General features: G+C 41.1%; 1 protein-coding gene across 3 annotated transcripts in view; it reads left to right on the top strand.

Annotated features, from left to right (window-relative positions):
- The window catches only part of pemt (phosphatidylethanolamine N-methyltransferase), a 131397-nt gene that overhangs the window by 95834 nt on the left and 11968 nt on the right, over window positions 1-23595 (top strand). For 2 of the 3 annotated variants that reach the window (XM_070545397.1, XM_070545396.1), the window contains one exon: window positions 14475-14586. In XM_070545397.1, the coding sequence (XP_070401498.1) occupies window positions 14475-14586 (112 nt within the window). Of the gene's footprint in view, window positions 1-14474; window positions 14591-23595 lie in introns of all 3 variants that reach the window. The other variant, XR_011516841.1, reaches the window with a different exon arrangement.

The raw sequence follows: 23595 nt of genomic DNA, 5'->3' as shown, positions 1-23595 counted from the left end.
CAATCTGAGATTCAACCATCGATCAGACCCTCCTCTCCAGTACCTTGGAGTAGACCTTTCCAGGGAGGCTAAGGCGTGTGATCCCCCTATAGTTGGAACACACCCTCCGGTCACACTTCTTAAAGATGGGGACCACCACTCTGGTCTGACACTCTACAGAAACTGCCCCCGATGACCATGCAATGTTGCAGAGATGTGTCAACCACGACAGCCCTACCCACATCCATAGCCTTGATATACCCAGGACGAATCTCATCCACCCCGGGGCTCCGCCTCTGTGTAGTTGTTTGACTACCTCAGCAACTTCTGCCCCAGAGATTGGACAGTCCTTCCCTAGGTCTCCTGGCTCTGGTTCCTCCTCGGAATGCGCGTAGGTGGGATTGAGGAGTTCCTCAAAGCATTCCTTCCACTGTCCGACTATAGCCCCAGTTGACGTCAGCAGCTCCCCATCCCCACTGTAAACAGTGTGAGCGAGTTGCTGCCTCCCTCTCCTGAGGCGCCGGACAGTTTGCCAGAACCTCTTTGGCGCCGATCGATAGTCTTTCTCCATGGCCTCACCAATTTCCTCCCACTCCCGAGGTTTTGCCTCGGCAACTGCCACTGCTGCAGCCCGCTTGGCTATCCGGTACCTGTCTGCTGCCTCCAGAGACCCACAGACCAGCCATGACCTGTAAGCCTCCTTCTTCAGCCTGACGGCTCCCCGAACCTCTAGTGTCCACCAGTGGGTATGGGGGTTGCCACCACCACTGGCACCGGCCACCTTGCGACCACAACTAGCAACAGCCGCCTCAACAATCGCAGAGTGGAACAAGGCCCACTCAGAGTCAATGTCCCCCACTGCTCTCGGGACGCGGTCAAAGCTCTGCTGGAGGTGGGAGTTGAAGACTGTCTTGACAGGTTCTTCTGCCAAGCGTTCCCATCAAACCCTCACTATGCGTTTGGGTCTGCCAAGTCTACGCGGCATCTTCCCCTGCCATCTGATCCAACTCATCACCAGGTGGTGATCAGTTGACAGCTCCGCTCGTCTCTTCACTCGGGTGTCCAAAACATACGGCTGCAGGTTAGTTGATACGACTACAGAGTCTATCATCGACCTGCGACCTAGGCTGCCCTGGTACCAAGTGTACCGATGGGCATCCTTATGTTTGAACATGGTGTTTGTTATGGCCAAACTGCGGCTTGCACAGAAGTAAAATAGTGAAACACCACTCGAGATCAGATCAGGCGGGCCGTTCCTCCCAATCACACCCCTCCAGGTCATGTTGTCATTGCCCACATGAGCATTGAAGTCCCCCAGCAGGACAATGGAGTCCCCCGATGGAGCACTATCTAGCACTCGTCCCAGGGACTCCAAAAAGGGTGAGTAATCTGAACTGATATTTGGCGCATACGCACAAACAACAGTCAGGACCCGTTCCCCAACCCGAAGGCGTAGGGAAGCTACCCTCTCGTCCCCCGGGGTAAACCCCAACACACAGGCAGAGAGTCTTGGGGCTAACAAAAAGCCAACCCCAGCCCTCTGCCTCTCACCCAGAGCAACTCCAGCAAAGGAGTGTCCAGCCCTTCTCCAGTGAGGTGATATTCTATAATTAATAGAGTATTACAGCTATCGGTCACAAGTAATGAGAATAGAAATAAATAGCTTTTAAAGCTATTTTTTTAGCCCACATTACTCCACTATTTCCCATTACATAAATGGCGAGCCTTTGCCAGGTTTTATTAAAATTGTACACTTTGTTATGGTTTAGAATCATTAATTAACATAAAAAATCTTTTTTCTGTGTCTGGGTGAAAAATGAGGGCGATCTCGTTATTCGCCACCAAGGGGCGCTGCTATCCCTTGTCATTCTAAGTCTTGTCATTGGTCTTCGCCTCCTGGGAGGACCTCTCTACACCATCGCCTGATTCGGCTGCCTGCTGCCTGAGGGTCCGGTTCGTTTGGGTCCGAACGTCCTGTGGTTCCTGCCATGGTTGCGGGTGCTTTCCGGTTCGCCTGGGGCGTGGTCCGGTCCCTACTCTTCTTCGTCCTATCTGTGGACCACGCTGTGTGGGAACACAGTGCTCATAGTGTTAACATAGACATTCAAATGCTGGTGGAGATACAGCTGACTTGTGGCATGCTGACCCAGGTGTGGCTGCCAAGCACAGGTGCCACCAGTGCATCCGACCACCACTAGCAGGCAAGGGTGTAGTGTCATGCCCAAAGACACAACAACTGACAGAGCCTGGGTATGGACCAGCAACCGTCTGATTACAGTGTAAACTCCAAATCCCTGAGCCACCGTCACCCATAGTGTCTCTTGGCTTATGTCTCTTACACCCTCTTTTCTCTGCATTCTGATGCTCAGTTTGAAGATCCTCACTACAGCTACATGACTAATTGCAATGAGTTGCCATCTTATTACTGGATTATCATATTTTTATGTTAATCATCAATTAAGCAGGTGTACCTCGTTAAGTGACCTTTGACCTTTGCTGGCTTAGAACCTGTCTACCTAGGGCCATAAGATCCAGACTAATGATATAAAAGATAAACTAATAGGTTGATCCTCCTGTGTGATGAACTGACAATCTTTGACACAACAAAAACAAGCGCTTGTGCAAAAGTGCATCAACCCACCAGTCTAGTATCAAATTACCAATCCAGCCTCAGGCTGATTCCAAGAGGCTCAAGTGTCTAAAGAGGATTTTACAACTCCTGTACACCGCGTGTCCTTTCCTATTCCTCCCTGTGTGGAAAACACATAATTGAGAACACGGCCTGTAGATGTGGGCTGTAATTTGACACCTCTCTATTTCAAGTTCCAGGTGTCACAATGACCTGATGGTTGAAACTAACTGCTCAGAGGCATCCCGTCTACATAGAGTTACACCTAACATGTTGATCTCACGGATCTAAGACTGAGTTGTAGGCCTACTTATTTAACAACTAGAGTACAAACGGGAAGTCTCTACTCCTCAGGAGATCTAAAGTACCCATTTTTAAAGGCTGGAATAACAAAACACAAGTGATGCAAAATGATATAAGAAAAATGTGATGATTGGCTTTCAGATCTTAATGGGTTACCAGTTGTCCCTTTGGAGGTCAGAAATTGAGGTTAGCTTATATTGTTGAAAGCTTGAGAGATTTTTTTTTTATGAATGGCCAAACAGATTTGTTTATACAATGTCTTTTCAGTCACATCCTACCTGTGGTGTTTAAATGAGCCTGCATAATCAAAGTGTTATATAACATGGACATTAGCACTTTCGTCGACATATAACAGGGCAGAAAATGCATAATGGTACAGTCAGCTGTGTGTGTGTGTGTGTGTGTGTGTGTGTGTGTGTGTGTGCGTGTGTGTGTGTGTGTGTGTGTGTGTGTGTGTGTGTGTGTGTATGTATGTGGATGTTTGGCAGGTTGTGATAGAAATGTTTGAATGTTGCATATCCTGTTAAAGTTATCACACTAAATGGGTCAGAGAATGTTTGGCGAGGTACAGTAATGAGGACCACATGTCCAGGTTACACTGAGTGGCGTCCTATTTAAGCTGTTGCCGTGGATTTAGAGAAACATGCACTTACAATCTCACATCCAGCAATTTTCACCTCAGTTAGACACATCACTAAGATTTGAATACATTGGTGTCCTTGTCCCCTCCTTTTTTCCATTTATCTTCTCCCTTTGGGAAACATTTTCAAGAGGTATGATATCAGTTACCATAGCAACACTGATGGTGGCCAGATCTATTTTGCTATAAATAGACCAAACTCGGACTTAAACATTTCTGACTCTCAGATGTGAAGGGGGGTTAGTTGCAAACTTCCTCAAGCTTAATGACTTCAAAACTGAGTAAAAAATTTTTGACCTAGAAATCTGTCTTGCTCCTCTTATGTTCCAAATCTTGGGGCGATGGTGAGACAGGAGTTTAGTGCTCACCCCGTAATTGTAAGGTTGCAGGTTTGAGCCCCGCTCAGTCTGTCTCTGTCGTTGTGTCCTTGGGCAACTTAACCCACCTTGCCTGCTGGTGGTGGTCGGAGGGACCGGTGACGCCTATGTACGGCAGACTCGCCTCTGTCAGTGTACCCCAGGGCAGCTGTGACTACAGTGTAGCTCATCACGACCAGGGTTTTAATGTGTGAATGGCTGATTGTGAAGCGTCTTGGGGGGGTTCTAGGACTCTAGAAGGCGCTATATCAAATACAGGCCATTTACCATTTTCTGGACTTTGGTCTCAAACAGTGTGTCACCAGCCTAGGGGTAAAATTAGATGCTGACTTTTCGATGGTCCCTCAGAAAAATGTGGTTGTTAAATCATCTTTCTTGCCATTAGGCCGTATAACACGCTTGAATGAATTCAAACACTCACATTTGGAATCTGTTATTCATGCCTTTAGCACCTTTCATCTGGACTACACAAATACACTTCTCATCGGCACTCCTGTTTCGGTGCTGAATTGGCTGCTGATTGTACAGAACACTGCAGCGAGGTTCCTGGCAAACACAAATAGATGCAGTCATATCACTCCAGTTCTAGGGCACATCCATTGGTTTCCCATAACTTTTAGGCTGAGGTTTAGCGTACTGCTCTTTGTGTTTAAAGCTTTCAATGGTCTCGCACCTTCTTATTTATCTGACCTTCTCACTCCCTATGTACCAGTATGCACACTGAGGTCAGCTGATCTTTTGCTACTCTCCACGCCTACCATGCTCTGGAATGCACTTCCTCGTAGACAGGCGTCGTCCATCGCTATTTCTAAATCATGACTAAAGACCCACTTTTATGACTTGGCGTTTTGCCTGTGACTCTTTTTTCTTTGTGTTTTGTTTTTCTGATATTATTGTTGATATGTTCTTTGATAATTTTTTTTAAAGCTTTCAAGCTTTTTTTTCTGTGTTCTATGGAAATAAACATGGTATGGTATGGTATGGTAACGCCCGGAATGCACCAGATGCCGAAGCGTGACGATGCGCCGCGAAGCGCTGTGGAACGACGAACGCTTAATCTGCGCCCTTGTTAACCTACGCTCTCGGTCACATCAGCTGTGAAGCGCCACAAAGGCTCACATCGTGCAGCAATCGTTTTGGCATGAGCTCTAATTTTTTCGTGAGCCGTGAGGGGTCTGCGTCAATTCTAGCAGGAAGTCAAACCAAAACAGAAGAGGCAGGCCAGTAAATTTCCTGTCTACAAGCCGCTATTGTTTCCCTGTGCTTTGAAGCCTGCGACCAATATCATGTTGTGGCTCATGTGTTGATTTTTGTTGGCCAACAACCACTAGAGGCAATCTCCAGCACTAAAGTGGGACAGGCACGGCAAAACGTTTTGCGCGGAAGAAGACGCTCTTTGATTTAAAGCGGCACGTTTACACATCAGACACACCCTCGTCGTGGAAAACGCGGAGGAATGCATATTCTGCAGCTTTCAAGTTAAAAGCAATCTTTCTGTCTAATTATCTGCATGCATACATGTGCTGTGCATGTGGCTGCTGCGCAGCGGCTTGTATTTGAGTGCGGCGTGTGTAGAAAACCTTTTTTTTTTTTTTTGCTGGTGTGGCTTATATTGAGGTGCGCTCTATAGTCCGGAAATTTCGGTAAATCAAGAAATGTTTCTCAATAAAACACCGCGATTTGTATTTAAACAGACTAGAGAGATGAAAATGAACAATGATCCACACACACTCACACACCCCCCCCCCCCCCCCCCCCGTGGAGAAACGTAGCGTTTCCTTAATTTTAAATGCAGTTTTTACGGCAAAAGATGGATTTAATTAATGTGAATACAAACAAATACATTTCATTCAAAGTTAAATATACAATAGCATTGTACATGACCACAAACACAAGTTATTTACATGACCATTTAGAACGGAACTGGTCTATAAAACAGAAGCAGGATCAGCACTGTTTCTGATATCAACAAGCAGCGCAAACTGGTACACACACACACAGCAAGGGCACAGGTGTGGGGTGATAGGGTTGGAAATCAGTAGGCGTGAGCACCTTTCTCAGTGGCCTAGTGGCAGAGTGTCCGCCCTGAGACTGGGAGATCATGGTTCGATTCCTGGTCGGGTCATACCAAAGACTTTGAAAAAATGGGATCCAATGCCTCCCTGCTTGACACTCAGCATTAAGGGGTTGGATTGGGGGTTAAACCACCAAATGGTTCCCGAGCACGGCTGTGTCTGCAGCTCACCGCTCCCCCAGGGGATGGGTCAAATGCGGAGAACAAATTTCACACACACACCTGTGTGTGTGACAACTAATGGGACTTTAACTTTAACTTTAACAAGCACTCATCAGAAATTCTCACCCGATGTGAACAGAGGAACAACGGGCAGAATGCAAATTTCTTGCGCAATCCGCTTTGCGGCGCTTCGCTACTGGTGTGTTCCGGGCGTCAGCCTGGGCAGCCATGCCAATGCTCCCATTCAAATAATCCCACCCTCTGAGAATTCAAATCGAGCCAATCACAGCTGACTAGTAGTTAGTGTTTTGGAGCAGGGAAAAAACTAAAACATGGTGGATACTGGTCCTCAAGGCCTAGGGTTGGACACAACTGGTTTGACCTTTGGCATGAAGTGTATAGTGATTTATGATCCTTTACAAAATGTTTAACCTCTAATTTTAAAGAAATCGACAACATTTTACAATAAGGGACAGGAATTTGCGATTCATTAGTAGAGAACGATGTAGGAGGTAATAATAAACCAGGGACTAATGGGTAGTTAACCAGGACACACTGGTAAAAAACCCCACCGGTCTTAAGTAGGGACTAATGGGTAGTTAAAGAGCAAGTTACCCCTACCAGAGTCTTACTCCACTCCCACTTCATGTTTGAAAAATGCAACAAATGCTGTTGCCAGGCAGACAAAGAGGGTGGAGTCGCTAACAAATATACGCACACACATGCTCACAATGACATTGTGACATCATATGGTACCAGCTAATTTCATAGGGCACCTCTTAGCCAATAGCGATGGCAGATTTAAATTAAAATGCAGTGCAGAGTTTTTACCTGACGACGACGCAACACTGACAGTTTTAGGCTGAATATTTTAATTTTAACTAAGATGCACTAAAGCGCCAAATCACTGACTATACATGTATACTGCACGATTAGACACTCATTTGTCTAGTTTATCAGCAAAAAAATTGATTTGGGGGTGACTTGCTCTTTAATTATCAAAGGAACAGAGGAGGAACGAATCATAACTTACTCAGTACTTACCCAGTACTTACTACATTTGTGACCCCTAAAGTAAAGTGAAGCCTCACAAGTACCTACTAAGGAACAAATTACTACTTTCTCAGTAATTCACCATTAACTACTATTGTTTTTGTTATGGGATCTTGACAAATAACTGCTGAGTGTTAGACCATTGTGCTGTTGTACAATGGACTGATGACCTTAGATTAGACTGTAGAAAACAGTATAGCAGCTAGTTCTACTCTTAGTGGCTGGTTTATTTCATTAACATTTCTCAGATATCCCAAAAGTTATGCTATTGACTAAAGAGCCAACCTAACATGTCTCATTCATCTGCTTTTCTTTAATAGAATTGAGAAGCTTGATGCTGAGGTTGAATTTATTTCTCCAAAACTGAAGTGCTGGGTGGTTTGTGATCTGCAATGCCCTTGATAGACGATGTTTAGAAGAGGACACGTGCTTGAGAAATCAGTCTATCACTAATGTAAGCGATTCTTAAGCAATCAAATCAATAAAGCAGAGTAAGCCAGTCAGTCATAGTCACTGTCAATGACAACAGTCTCACCTAAAAGGAAAAAACTGCTGCCTGTGTAGGAGGCTGACAGGTCCAGACTTTGGGTTTCATCTACAGAACAACAGCTTAAAGCTTGGGAATGTGGCTTGTCTGATAATTAAGATCCTTATAATCGGTTGAGTATCCAACCATAGAAAACCCACATAGAAGAGATTATTATTGCTTTAAGACAACAGTAGAAGCCAGCTGTCCCATTGTACAGCAACATTTCTGAGATGAAATTAGAGATAGAAAATAGTGAAGCTGAACTTTACTGACAACTGAACTAAAGTATGGGTTTCTTTGTGTCGTTGAGCTGCAGACACAAAAGGTGACTGTTAACAGTAAGCCATCCTTGAAGAGTTCTTCGCTGACAGAAAAATATAAACTTTCTTCGAAACTTTCCCAATAATGTGTGATATTTGCTGCAATAAGAATGAGTCAGAAGCAAATATATTTAGTTTGCTAGTAATTGCCAGGCCCAGATTGGTACTGACTCAGAGGCTATCCCCAGGGCTTACAGAACAACCAGCTGAACTGCAGGAGTAATTGAATTAATGGGACCAATTACATCACACCAATGAAGAATGAGCACCATTGAAAGATGTCCTCAACATGTAGCAACCAAGACATCATGATGTGTTCTGAAGCAAAAGGCTATATAAAAAACAAATAAGTCTTGTAATTAAAATGTTTCTATCACATCAACACATCATAAGTAGGGTGAACCCTATGTGTCGTAGAGGTTTGAATCCCAGCTCAATTTTTCTTTTAGTAGTTGAGCAAATATTAGTTGTGTCATTTAAATTTACAGTGCTGTAAGAAAGGATGTGTCCTTTGTTGTTTTTGTTTTCTATTTTTGCTTTTAGTCACACATTTTTGTTGCAGATCAGTGAACAAATTTCAAAATTAAACAAGGATAACTGGAATAAATTCAAATAAGTTATTCCATTTATTAAAGGAAAAATAAATCTATCTGTTTTATTATTAAATTAGAATTGAGTAGCGTAGACTTTATTGATTACACTGTGGGGAAATGTGTCCTGGGGCAACACATTTAACCCATTGGAGGAACTGCTAGTACCAGTCTTCTGCAGTTTGAGATTTAGAATTTTTTGTTCTTGTGAAGCGCCTCATGATTTTTATGTTGAGAGGCGCTTTAGAAAAGATCATTTTCTTTCTGTCTTTCTTTCTTTCTTTCTTTCTTTCTTTCTTTCATTCTTTAATTCTTTCTTTCATTCTTTAATTCTTCCTTTAATTCTGTATTCTTTAATTCTGTCTTTCCTTCCTTCTTTCTTTCATTATTTCTTTCTTTCTTTCTTTCATTATTTCTTTCTTTCTTTCATTCTTTAATTCTTTCTTTCATTCATTCTTTAATTCTTCCTTTAATTCTGTATTCTTTAATTCTGTCTTTCCTTCCTTCTTTCTTTCATTATTTCTTTCTTTCTTTCTTTCATTCTTTAATTCTTTCTTTCATTATTTAATTCTTTCTTTCATTCTTTAATTCTTTCTTTCATTCTTTAATTCTTTCTTTCATTCTTTCTTTCTTTCTTTCTTTCTTCCTTTCATTCTTTAATTCTTCCTTTAATTCTGTCTTTCCTTAATTCTGTTTTCTTTAATTCTTTCTTGCTTTCTTTAATTTTCTTTCTTTCATTCTTTCTTTCTTCCTTTCATTCTTTAATTCTTCCTTTAATTCTGTCTTTCCTTAATTCTGTCTTCTTTAATTCTTTCTTGCTTTCTTTAATTCTTTCTTTCTTTCATTCTTTAATTCTTTCTTTCATTCTTTAATTCTTCCTTTAATTCTGTATTCTTTAATTCTGTCTTTCCTTCCTTCTTTCTTTCATTATTTCTTTCTTTCTTTCTTTCATTATTTCTTTAATTCTTTCTTTCATTCTTTAATTCTTCCTTTAATTCTGTATTCTTTAATTCTGTCTTTCTTTCCTTTCTTTCTTTCTTTCATTCTTTCTTTCTTTCATTCTTTCTTTAATTCTTCCTTTCATTCTTTAATTCTTCCTTTCATTCTTTGATTCTTCCTTTCATTCTTTAATTCTTCCTTTCATTCTTTAATTCTTCCTTTCATTCTTTAATTCTTCCTTTCATTCTTTCTTCTTTAATTCTTTCTTCTTTAATTCTGTCTTCTTTAATTCTGTCTTCTTTCTTTCTTTCTTTCTTTCTTTCTTTCTTTCTTAAGCCATTCCCAGGGCAGCTGTGGCTACACTGTTGCTTATCATTGTAGAAGGATAATATGTTGCTTTTAAGCTTAATATACTACTTTTACTTATGACCAATAAGTTGTGATATTCTATATGAATATAGGATATCAGCCTGATTGATCTTTGAATGTTTAATCAGAAGAATAAGGATCATTTGCTTCCTCAGTGATCATGGCTCACTTCGTATTAATTCAGAGTCAAGGATATAATTAAAAATAAACTTTATTTTCTAGACTAATTATATTCATGACAAGCTATAAACAACGTTATGTGATGGATGAATATAAGTGGATGGAATGTGATGTATGATGATGGAATGGTGTGTGATGTTTACCAGAACCTTTGTATCTGGAAGAAATTATTAATTCTGGGTGTAAGAACTTGTGGTTGTTACAAGCTGAAGAATTGATTTATCAAAACGGCATCAGGCGCAATTCATGTCGTGCCTGTGTACCCATTTCTGGAGACCCCCGTTTGGATCTGAGATGTCAAGGAGTCGGTGACTCCAATGCACGTGGCTCGTAGGAAAACCTCGATGCACCCAAGTCAGTCCTAGGATGCCTCCAGGTCACAACGATTGAGAAAATCGTTTGCGTCTAGACCAGCTGTTTCTGAATAGCGGAAGGAACAAGTTTCTGTGTCGCTGCAGGCAGCTTTTGGCTTGTCGAAAGCTTTGATGGTTCAAAGAGTCCCTTCAGAATTGGACACTCTGAAGATCTACTAGAACTTGAACTGAGCTTGAACTGCATCTGAACTGAATCACTCAGGAAGTGAGATTGTGTTTTAATAATTATCATATTATGATTGTGTGGCCAATCGGGACGTGCCATGTTAAGAGGTGTTAACGAACAACCCTCAGAACATCACGCCTTCTTTCAGATAGAAGGTGCTCTGATTTGTGGATGAGGAAATCTCTGTGTGCATGAAAATACTTTAACTTTGCGTCATGGAGCAATGCACATGTGTATGAGAGGACAGCTGATTAGCTCGTCACGTAGACTGATTATCAGACAAATGGATCATTGCAGGACAATATTCATTTCAACCTTATTAACTTAGGTGCAAATTACTCAAAACATTTCATTTAACGTCTTGTCCATTCATTCTATGGTTAATTAACTCATATGAGCTGAAAATGTTCACTTTTATTCAGCGGCAGGAGGAATCCTCTAGAAGCGATAAGAGGAAAGCTTAAGGCCTTGAAATGGCAACAGTTTTTTGACAATATGTTATCTTGTGTGCAAAGCTGCAGAGGCCTGGACTTCAGCTAATAGAATAGCAGAATCCAGCAGATAGTTTGACCTGTTCTTGCCGATGATGTAGGTCAAATATATAGATGAAAAACTGACCATTTCTGGACACTACATCATCATCAGCGGGGGAATGTGCGTGGGAATGCGTGGATGACTGATTGTGTTGTGGAGCACCTTGAGGGGTTGTAGAAAGCTAAGAAGGCTCTGCACAAATACAGGCCATTTGCCATATAATTAGAGAATAGGAAAAATCAAATACAGGTAAATACACAAAGGCAGTTTGCTATTGTTGTAACCCTCAGCAATGAAAAAAATGAATAAAAATAGAAAATTCACTTTCCAAAATGAAACAGCATAAAGGACACAGACATACAAAAGTGCATCCAGGTATTGCACACTTACTGAATTTAGCATTTTTTTTTTAGCATGTAACAGGATGATGCCAGTACCAGTTAAAATGAGGAGTTATGCCTTTTTACTGCACAGGGGATGAGTGACCTATGGTAGTGTTCTGTTTTACATCTTGGATGTTTCAGTCTGCCACTAAAAGAACTTCGCATTTTTTTCGTTCTTTCGGGGACCCATGAGCCGGATGTAGATGGGCGTGACTTGGGCTCCCTATAGGAAACTGAGCACCGACCAGAACTAACCAATGGCTTTAGACTACCGCTTACATGCTTCAAATTTAAGGAGTACCTCAGATGATGCAGAGTTGATTAACTTTTCACAGATGAGTAAGTTTTTAAGATATAAATATATGAAAACATGACATGAACAAAATACTTGTTAAACAACATGTTTTTAGCTCTGTTTGTAGGCTACAGAAGGACATAAAATATATATATATATATATATATATATATATATATATATATATATATATATATATATATATATATATATATATCCCGGATACTTATATATTGATCTAAGTTCATACATCAACCTGGTTGATCTAATTTTAATCCAAATATTAATCTTTAATTTAGATAATTAAATTTTATAGCAAAAGTTATTTTAAATCTGAAGCTAGGATCTTTGCTTTCAAATAACCAGAAATATTATACCTTTTCTGTGTTTCGTTTCAATAATGAGGCAAGTTTAAAAATGAAGACAATTATATGAGTTTGTGCGTTCACAGCGCGGTGTAATCCATCCCTGAGCTCCGGGATTGAGCCAATATTCCTCGACAGCTCATTAATTTTCCGGTAAGCCAAATAACCACACAGGCTAAATAGCAGGAAACCTGACACCAACACCTCGAATATCCAGACGTCTTCAGAATCCTCTACAGACAGTTGGGAGAGGCAGATCAAGTTCCACTGTTTCCAGGAGTCCATGATATGCCCATCTGGCTCTGTCCCAGAGGGGCAACCGGGAGCCCCTTCTCCCGTTCTCATCGCTGAAAAAAATCTTGTCAATCGTGTTGAGAGACCAACTGACAAGGTCCATTTTTAATAATTTCCAGTTTACAGAAAAAATGCTGAAGCGCCGTCCACCCAAAGACAGACACAGAGCCTTGGGATAAGATAGGGAGGAGAGGAGGAAAAAGGCGTCTGTACTCTCCAAGAGCCGTAACTTATTTGTCGATGTAAGAACAAAATGATCCATCATGAACCACCTTGCTTTTTCTTTCTGGCTCAATGAGGTAACAGTGGAATAATTTTGCTTCAGATGATGTACTTGTGGCAGAAACTCATCCCGTTGACAGAGGGAGACGCTCCTGCATTTAAACACACTTTGACGCTTCACTGACGAGCGGCACAGCAGCTGTCCCGGTCACGTGCCTACTTCCTAAACGATACGCACAGTGACACGGGTGTCCCTTACCCCCAGAGACCCACGGTTGTAATATTACAACATCAGATTTAAGTCTACAAAAATAAACCTTCCCCATTTTTTTTCTTTTTAAAACCACATTTACATTGCTAATAGGTCCTATTGTTCAGTTCTGCAACACTATTGACAGTTAAAATGTGTAAATAGGCCCATTTATCTGGCCTCCTAGAACAACATGTGAAAGGTTAAAAAAAGATGCTGCAGTTGTTTTCTGAATTTGGGTTTCTGGGGGTTAATGAGCCAGATACATGCACCGGTGCAGCAATGCTGGACACATCACACAAGTCTAGAAAAATAACAAAGATGGCTTTCAAAAACAGGCAACTAATAACTAAAATTTAAGCTCTAATAGCAGTGAAAACTAACAATTGAGGAACACAATCAAAAACGGCTATTAAACAAAATGATTTCACCAAAAGAACTATACTGTCAAAAATACCGAAAATCAAAGTTCTAAATCCCATTCAAGCCGTTTACTAACGAGATCCGAGATCCAAGGGCCAAGGAGAGAAGAGCAGCATGTGAAGCTGTGGTTCTTTTTCAGGGATCTTCTTCTTCTTCTTCGGAACCCAGCAGCTTAGACGCCATATAGGCGTATTGCTGCCTTCGCAACATCACACGTTACGGCTACACCTACCCACTATATCCTCTCATATGCACTCACAGTGCACAAGTAGCCCATCAACAGCTTCACACGTCATTTATCCCGGGCCTCCAACAACGTCCGAAGACTGAATACTTCCACCCCAACAACATCCCATACAGGACTCGCCGCTTAGCCCCGTACCTTCTGCAGTTCAGCAACACATGGGAGACCGTTTCCTGTTCCCCACAAACACATCTCCCATCTGGGTGTTTGCCCACCAGGAACTGGCCACAACCCAGTCCACAATGTCCCAGCCTCAAATGGGTCAGCACAACCTCATCCCTCCTCCCACAGCCCATATCCATCCTTGCTTCACCCACCATCCCCAGCGAATCAAAAAGCTCTTACCCTTTTGCCCTGCGAACCAGGAGACCTGCCACAAGCGTCTGACCTCCCGGCAGATCACTGCACGGTATTCCGGCGACCCCATACCCACGTCCAGTCCCACTGTGTTGTTCCTAATTGAGCCCTTCACCACCTGACTCTTTCAGAGACCTGCCAGCTGCACTCCCATAAAGCATCAGCTCTCATTAGCTGATTGCCTGCAGCTGGGTGCTGAGAAGGAGGCCCAGCCTGATGGAGGACCTGTCTGGAGTCCCGAAAACCAGGAAGGGAGAGGGCCTTTGTCCAGCGTCCGTAACAGTTTGTTTAAAAAACATGACAAGTTTTCTTCTCTTAGCCTCTTGAGTTACTGAACAGATATAAAAGTTTGACAGGTTTTAGGTTTAGGTATTTCTTTTGGTTTATGTTTTCTGGCTCTAATGTGATGCTTTTGTTGTTTAGGTGACTACTTTGGCATCCTGATGGACGAAAAGGTGACAGGTTTTCCCTTCAACATCACAGACAACCCAATGTATTGGGGCAGTACTGCCAACTATCTTGGTCTGGCATTCATGTGAGTAAGTTAGTATGAGAGCTGGGCATCTGTTGAAGAAGACAAAATCATGCTTTTAATGAATGCGGCCACAAAGGGAGCTGTTTTAACATATTTATGCTCCAAGGATCCTTCATTTAACTCAAATACACAAGTTTTTGCAGGACGTGTTTGTGGAATGTTTAGGAAATAAGAAATCAATTAGAAATTATCCATCACATGATGGCGCAGGAGTGGGGAGATGCAAGTACGTCAGGCGGTGTTCTAAATTAAGACAATACACACACGAGAGTGACATGCATGATGAAACATCACCTAAAAATGGGAAATGTTTTCTCCAAGTTGAAAGTCACTCCTGAAAAAGGTGGCTGGGTAAAAAAGTTTTGTGTGTGCTCACATCTCCATGGCAACTGTGACAGCATCACTCAGTGCTGAGCGTGCATGGTTGCTAGGTGAGTGCTCCCGGGTTGATGAACCAGCCTCTAATAAAAGCTGTTAGGCTCCTTTTCTTCATCTCCCGGACCTTGGTTGTCCTAATGTCCCTTTTGTTGTCCTTTTTTGTTGTAGCTAGTTTGAATTTCTGCTTTTTTCTTTTTTTATGCAGAATTTTACCCTCAACAGCACCCCCCCCCCCACACACACACACACACACACACTCACACACACACACACACACACCCTCAACACAGCCTGTTTTGCCGTCATCAACTTGTTTCAAGTTCTTGTTGAGGTCCTAAGATAAACAAATACGATTAAGCCAGGCTGCTGCTTCAACCCCAGGTTAAATGAAGCAGACGTGATGTTTCCTTTTTTTTGTTTTGGAGATTAAAATAATTTTAACAGAAAATGTTGGTTGGATTATGTCTATGGGTAAAACCAACATGTTTTATTTGAGTAATGACTAGACCTTTGTAAAAAAAAAAAACACATTAAACAGCTTGTAATAGCATCAAAGGTAACCATAAAGAGTTTCTCAGAGTTAAGTGGGGTTAGTAGGGTTACAGTTAAAGATTAAAGTCCCATTAGTTGTCACACACAACTGTGTGTGTGGTGAAAATTGTCCTCTGCACTTGACCCATTCCCATGGGAAGCGGTGAACTGCAGCTGTGGCCGTGCTCAGGAACTACTTGGTGGTTTAACCCCGCAGTCCAACCACTTAAAGCTGAGTGTCAAGCAGGGAGGCACTGGGTCCCGACCGGGATTTGAACCCCAATCTCCCAGGGCAGATGCTCATACCAGTAGGCGTGAGATTAAATGGTTTGTATTTCTATAGCACCTTCTTACAACCCCCCAAGGTGCTTCACAACACATTCAGTCATCCTCCCATTCACACACACATTTACATGCTGGTGATGATGAGCTACAATATACATCTGCCCTGGGGAGCACATGCCGAAGCAAGACTTCTGAACACTGGCTCCACCAGTCCCTCCGACAAGGCGGATTAAGTGTCTTGCCCTGTATAAACTGTAACATGTAACATGTACAATGTAAAAAATGACATTTAAGGTTTCTATATGATAAACTATTAACTTTGGCACTATTGAGATGTACTTTGATCATAAATATGAGTTGTTTTCAACAGCCTGTCTTTGTAATCAGAAATGAAACGGTTTATTTTAATTAACCCCACCTCCAGCTGCCTGAGCTCCACTCATTCATTACGTAACCCACAAAGCATCATGGGTCACTATGATGCAAAAAATGAGAAATGGCAAAGCTTCCTTGGAAAGCATACCATACCATAGCAGTTTATTTATAAAGAACATTTAAAAATTGCATAGCAGCTAACCAAAGTGCTGTACAGGAGAGCCAAAGACTCAAACACAACAACAAAGAGAGCATAGGAATAAAATATAAAGCTAAAACATATAACACACAGAAAAGCAAGGCTTAAAATTACAATAAACGTTAACTAACCATTAACAAGTAAAAGCACTAAGTTACGAGACAAAAGAGAAACAATTAAAAACTAATCTGAGCAACGTTAGTAAGCTTAAAAGTACAGAAGAATGTCACAAGCTGCAGCTAATACAGAAGTGTCACACTGAAGTATGAGGACAGTTATGTGGGAAAAGCCAGGCTAAAATAGTGTTTTGAGGGCAGACTTAAACATACAGAGGTAAGGTGCCTGATGCACATGGAGGGGCAGAGTGTTCGAGTTTGGGGGCAGCGTGGGAGAAGGCACACTCACCCCAAGATTTATAGTGAACCTTCCTAACAATCAGCAGCAGCTGATCAGCTGAACGAAGGACACGAGTGGCTGTGTAGAGATGCAGCGGGTCGGCCAAGTAAGAGGGTGAAGGGCAGTTCAAAGCCTTGTAGACAAACAGCAAGATTTTGAATTGAATTCTAAATTTGACTGGGAGCCAGTGTAAGTCTGCAAGAATTGGAGAGATGTGTGTGCATCTGTTGGTGTTGGTTAATAATCTGGCAGCAGCATTTGAACCTTGTGTAGTCTGCTCGAGATGGAAGCACTAATCCCAATCAGGACTGCATTTGCAAAATGTAGATGGGAGGTAATGAAAGCATGGATGACTGACTCGAGATGTGGGCGTTTGAGAATGGGTTTAAGTCGAGTGATCCGGCGAAGCTGGAAAAAGCACGACCTGACGGTTGCTTTGACTTGAGAAGTCATAGACAGGTCGGAATCTGGTTTCTCACCCAAACTAGTGGCACATGATTGGAGACTGAGGGCAGGTAACACTTGCCCTCAGAAATATAGAAATGATATTTTCTTCTTCTTCTTCTTCAGGTAGGGTTGGCACAGCTGAAATACTACTGGTGTTTGTAGGGTTAAAAAGGATGGCCTCTGTCTTGCTGTTATTTAAACACAGGTCGTTAGAGGATAGCCAGATTTTGACGTCAGAGAGGCAGTCTGTCAAAGCAGATATTGATTGATGCTGACTGAGTTATAAGTAAATTTGACAATCATCTGCGTAGAAATGGTAGTTGACCCTGTGACTAGCTAGAATCTTGCCGAGAGGTAGCATGTATATAGAAAAAAGGAGTGGACCCAGGATAGCGCCCTGAGGCACTCCCCACGGGAGTGGGGTAAATGGCACTAGTACCTACCACTAACACCCACTTTGACAAAACATGTGTACAACAGCTGTGTCTTAGGCAATTCAATTGTTGTATGTGGCTTGGTAACCTAGCAGTTGTGCATCTGCCTTTCATCTTGCTTTGCCATGTGCTGAAGCCGGTTTGAATCAGGCCGTCTCCAGTCATTTATTTAGCCAGCTGAAGCAGATAAAAATAATTTGTAAATATTTTAGTTTTATTAATTATTTTCTTCAAAATATTTTGTGTCTCTAAATATCTTTGAATGTGGTCATTTTCAAGCAGCATTTTAGTTGGTTTATTCAGCTCACCTCACATGAACTCACACTGGCTAAATAAGTAAAAAATGTAAATAACTGAATAGTCTTTATATTTTAAAACAGTTAATCTATAAATACTTGAAAACATAAAACTGGCAAGTGTAGCTAAAAAGAAAGGTTAATGCTGAGACCGGGAGTCAAACTGGCGTAAGGTCATAGCAAAACATCATACAAGTCAAGTGCACTGTCCACTAACCCACCAAGCTATTATAAATACAAATAAGGCGCATATCCTGTGCTGGCCATTATGTGCATTTTTGTGGACAGGTCACATGTTTTTACAGCTGTGTCTTGTCCCCAATGTAGAAGTAATTTGTCACAATATCCACTCTGGTACGGGTGTAGGTTTGTAAAGGAGTCATTAGTGAAAGACGGTCACAGGCTACAACATTCTCAAATGCAGTATGAAATCAATCACTCTAGACTCGTAACTCCAGGAGGAGGAGCCGGGCCCAATGACACACTTAGTTTCCATCCTTGCATCTGCAGGTCCTTACCTCATTGTCTGTAAACCTGCAGCTTAGAAAGGAAAATGCATGAACGTTGCCAAGAATGGGTTTGGGGGTATTGTTCATGAGGGAATAGCAATATCACATGGTAAAAAGCTCCAAAATGTGGATTTTCCATTATCTGGCCCCTTTAACTATGTTTGCATGTTTGTGTATTTAGTTGGCGCTATATGAATAAAATTGAATTGAATTGATTCCACTCTCAAGTTGCATCATAGGGGTGGCTTTGGTCACTCTTAACCATAGAAAACATTGAATCTGACCTTTAGAAGATTGCTCCCTGCCTGGGGCAAAACTTTATCCTCAATTCCAACTCTGTGCTCCTCAGCTGTGGCTTAACTAAAGTTTATTTTAAACTCTGAAAGGGGAGGTTCGAACACGCAAAATGCAAAGATAAAGAATTCCTTTTGGCCATATTTACACATAGTGCTTTTGATGTGCAAGAAGACCAAACTGATTCATGCTAATGTGTAGTTTCATCAAAAGGCTAAAAAAACTAAACTGAACTTTTACTCTTTTTTCCTACAGAGACACAGCTTACATTTTATCTAAAAACAATCTAACATCCATCTGTTTATTTATTTTTTGGACAATTTACATCTTTCATGAGAGAACTCTGGGTTGGAGGCTTTGTGGTGTCTGCTTTAGTGCTGGAAATATATGTTTAGAAAGGAAAACACACTAATTCCTCTAACAGACACCATCAGGTATTAGAAAGTTGTAAGCCAAACTTTAGAGAGTTATCTCTCTGCCTACTCGGAAGTCGGAATTTCCGAGTGCCGAGGAGAAAGCGAACCCACCATTAGCTGCTAGCAGCGGAAGCTCAAATCTAAAGCTAACTATCTTTAGTTAGTGATCCCTCGCTACTTCGCGGTTCATTTATCGCGGATTCACGACTTCATGGATTTTTTCTTTGGAGCCTTATTCAAGGGATATTCGCAGATTTGTGGTATTTTTCACCGATTCGCGGTATTTTTCTATGCGAAATATCAAGAAATTCCTGGGTTTTTTCATCATAAAATGCCATTTTTGTAATAAAACTATAAAAGAAACCAAGTAAAAAAAATGTTTTCTTGAGTTTTACCCACAAAAAGAGAATGTGATCATACGACAATTCAATATAGTACTGTACTGTAAATATGGTGTCCCTACTTCGCGGATTTTCACCTATCGCGGCCAGGTCTGGAACGCATCTACCGCGATAAACGAGGGATCACTGTATTTACCTTATGGAGCAGAGTAAGATGATGACCCACTTAGAATGTTGTCAATGTTGTCTTCATCATCCATCACCTTTAACGAAGTTGACGCAGACTTTAGAGAGTGTTCTTTCGGCTATGCTGTTTGCTCTGTTTACATCTCGCCCTCAGCAACCGATGACATAACGCTCTTACGCATGCGCTGCTGCTTATCTCGGGAAACCAGGTACTGAATGCTAGTGTGTGGCATAACGTACCGAAACAAGGCACCGTTTCATATCGCGTGAACCGGTCCTTCGTTGGTACCACAGAATTCGGTCGGTGCTTTAATAAGTACTGAATAAGGTACCCATCCCTAATCCTCACAGTACTCATGTTGGGTTTGAGGAAAGTTTACATGAAAAATCCGTTAGTCACAGTCAGTGTTAGGCTGAATAAAGTAACTAGTTACAGTTCCTAATTTCTGTGTGAAGAGAGTAAAAAAACATCTTTATTTCCCAGTTTTTCTGACTTTTTGCAGCTTTCCTTCTTGTAAGTGGATCATCGGCTGACTGTTTAAAAAGAACTTTTCCCATCATTCTTTGCTGCCGTGTGAGCGTCTGCAGGCTGATTCGTCATTCTTGTTTTCTTTTCCTTTTTTCAGTTTCATTTAGTCATTTAAACACTAAACCAAAGCATTGAGATAATGTGGCACAATCAAGTCAGCTAGCTGACCGTGACCAGTTTGAGATTTGACACCTGTGGTAATCACTGTCTGAATGTAGGCCAGGGCTACAAAACTAGGTCTGCTGACTCATCGGGTCAGGCTGGTTTGTCTGAATCAGTGGGACTCACTCCAGCCAGTGTTGTATATCTGATGCAGAGCTGATAAAAGCTATGAATCCTATACAATCACGATGCTTATTTAACTGACAGAAATCATAGAAAGTCATGAAAGAACCACAAAAACCTTGTTTTCATTTCCATATTTCTGCCTTCATAGCATGTCATTTTGCCTTAAATAAGGAAATGGTTCTGTTTAAAAGTGACACAGAAATATACCTGAGTAAAAAGTGACTCTATTGACCTGGACATGTGAATAATATGTCTGCTAAAAGAAACTGTGGCCACCGTCGATAAAATTTACATGACCAAAGCTTGTGTTGGTTCTGTTGATCCTGATTCTGCTACAAGTTTGTTCCTATGCTGTCTGTTGGGGACACTAAATTCAGGGTTTATGCACTGATGTGTTACAAATTTTTAAATTTCTTATTTGGGAGTTTAGGTGCTAAACTGGGCCTCGTAACTAATGAGCCGTCGAAGCCCTAAACCAGGAAGCTGTCTTTGCGTAGTTTCAACTTTACAAAATAAAATGCCATTCTGACACCCTGTCTACACAGATGGATCCTGACTAAGGTATTTTATGGCTTTCTTGAAAATTACGCTTTTTGTGAGAAAGAAACATTTTTAGCTCTCCCACTATCTTCATGGATGACCCCACCAGGAAAGTTGACCATTCAGCAGGGTTGATGGTTTATCCCTTGGGTCCATGTGGCAGGGGTGAGGAGTGAGCACCACCTCACCCCTGCCACATGGACCTCAAGGGATAAACCATCAATCCTGCTCAATGGTCAACTTTCCTGGCGGGGTCACCCATGAAGACAGTGGGAGGGTTAAACACTTTGAAATTGGAGATTTTTTACAGTTGTTCAAAGTACAGTTTTTATTTATGAGCTGGACAAACCGGTGATCCAAGGCACTCTGAGGATTGTATTTTATTGAGCAAGAAAAAGCTGACGCATTTCAGTTGCATACGACCTTTTTCAGTGCATAAACTGTCTGAAAATCAACAAATGAAGGCAGAAAAAAGTAAAACTGAGTTGTTTATTTAGGTGTTCTTGTGTAGTTAGACAATATGGAGCTTTTTAAAAACTGAGTGGAAACAGGTCTTTGTTCTCAAATGATGTGTCCACATTCATTATCCCAGTCAACAAGAGACGGGTCCTTCACAGGATGTATCCCTGAACTGCAACTGACGATCTAGCCTTCAGATGTATTCCTGCCCTTGTCCCCGGTTTGCCCTGTCTCCTAGTCGGGTTAGAGTTAGCTAGTGATAATGGAGGCAAACATTCTGAATAGCTTTTTTCTTACTTATCCTCAAAAATTTATAGCAACTTTACTAGCATATCAGCCCGTTGACAATTCGACTTATCATACAAGTTTAGACAGAAATTAAAAACATGAAAAAGACTGTTTCTTCTGGCACTCCAGGAGTACAGACGCTTCTCTCTTTCGCTCCCTTATCTTTTTTTTCCCAAGGCTCTTTGTCCTGTCTGCCCACAGAGCGCTTCTCTGCATTTCTTCTGAAAAACTCTATTTTTACTAACCATGGATTTGATAAACTGGTCATTCAATGCGATCGATAAGATTTTTTCAACAATGAGAATGGAGCAGGGGGCTCCCACATGTCCACAGGGGACGCACCCGGTGGGATATATTTTGGATTTCTGGAAGGCGTGGAAGATCATATGCCTCTCCCAGCTGTCCATTGAGGATATCGAAGAAGTGTGGATATTCGGCCTGATGATAACTGGATTTCTGCTGATTGGAGTGGGAGAATATCTGGTTTTCTGAAAAACTGGGAAGACGGGAGCGATTGGAGGGCGACCCTCACCCACGGAAAGCACCGTCCATATGGAGACTTCTCAGACTGGGACGTTACTCGAAGTGAATCGTAAGCTGGACAATGTTCTAGCTGTGATACCGGTATATATATATATATATATATATATATATATATATATATATATATATATATATATATATATATATATTGGAATTGGAAGAATGCCTGGGGACCTGAAAATTCTCAGTAATTTAGGTTGGCCTCATTTTATTTGCCTCTTTAGCCCTTTAAACCTGGTAGAAAATGAGTCACAAGCTCTTTTTACAAGACACACTGTATGTATATATATATATATATATATATATATATATATATAAATAAAGGCAGGGACTTGATTAAAAATTTTAATCTAATTAATTACAGGCTTTGTAATTAATTAATCTAAATTAATCGCATTTTAATCGTTCAGGAAAATTTGCTCTCAAAGTAAAACTTTTAATTAAAATTATGAGACAGAGAATCAAACATTAGACATGGTTATTACTGTAAACTAAAGCTTTTAATAAAAATGCATTTTAATTATTCAAATGTCACTGTGTGATATGAAACAAAACCCAAATCAACTCAAATTTATAATTACAAATAGAAAAAAAATGCAAAGGGTTCCTGAGTCTTTAAATAGTCTCTATGTGTAGTTGAATGACTGAAATAAATTTGACTTTGCACCAGTGATGCTTCCAGTGTGAGATAGGGGTTAGATGTGTTCTTTTTTATGGGTGATATTCCAGATTCAGGAGGGAATGAAATGATTGCTTCCCTCATGTTGTTCTCGTCAGAAGAGAAGTGTTTCTCTTTACAATAACAGTGTATAGTTATATATGTGACAGAAGAAGCTGGTTCAAAGTGAGGCTTCATGTTTATACAATGTTAAATGTCATTAATACAGTTTTTACCTTTTATCCTAATTTACTCTTTACAACAGATGAGTGGGATTTTGTCTAGAAACTAAAAGTGTTGATATGTAGTGTGTACTACCATGTTAGTGTGAATAAGTTGTTTTATTTTTGTGATCCACATAGAAATCTCATTGTTACAATAAATAATGTTGATCAACTGGAGTCTTTATTTTTCTTTCACTTGAACAGAAGAACTTTTTTCAGCTTTTAAAATCTGTCAGTCTCTGTAATATTGTTTCTTTGTGTCTCCACTGAGATTTTTTTCCTTCACTGAATCAAAATGTGTGTCACTGTCAGTCTGTGAGCTAGAAACAGATGTTCTTGATTAACAATAATGTCACCTTGATGATTCCTACTCTGATGCAAATCTGAGTCACT

The sequence above is a fragment of the Nothobranchius furzeri genome, chromosome 16 (assembly GCF_043380555.1).
Source record: "Nothobranchius furzeri strain GRZ-AD chromosome 16, NfurGRZ-RIMD1, whole genome shotgun sequence".
Taxonomy (NCBI): Eukaryota; Metazoa; Chordata; class Actinopteri; order Cyprinodontiformes; family Nothobranchiidae; genus Nothobranchius; species Nothobranchius furzeri.
The sequence above is the reverse complement of the archived record's forward strand: the minus strand, read 5'-3'. Positions and strand labels throughout refer to the sequence as shown.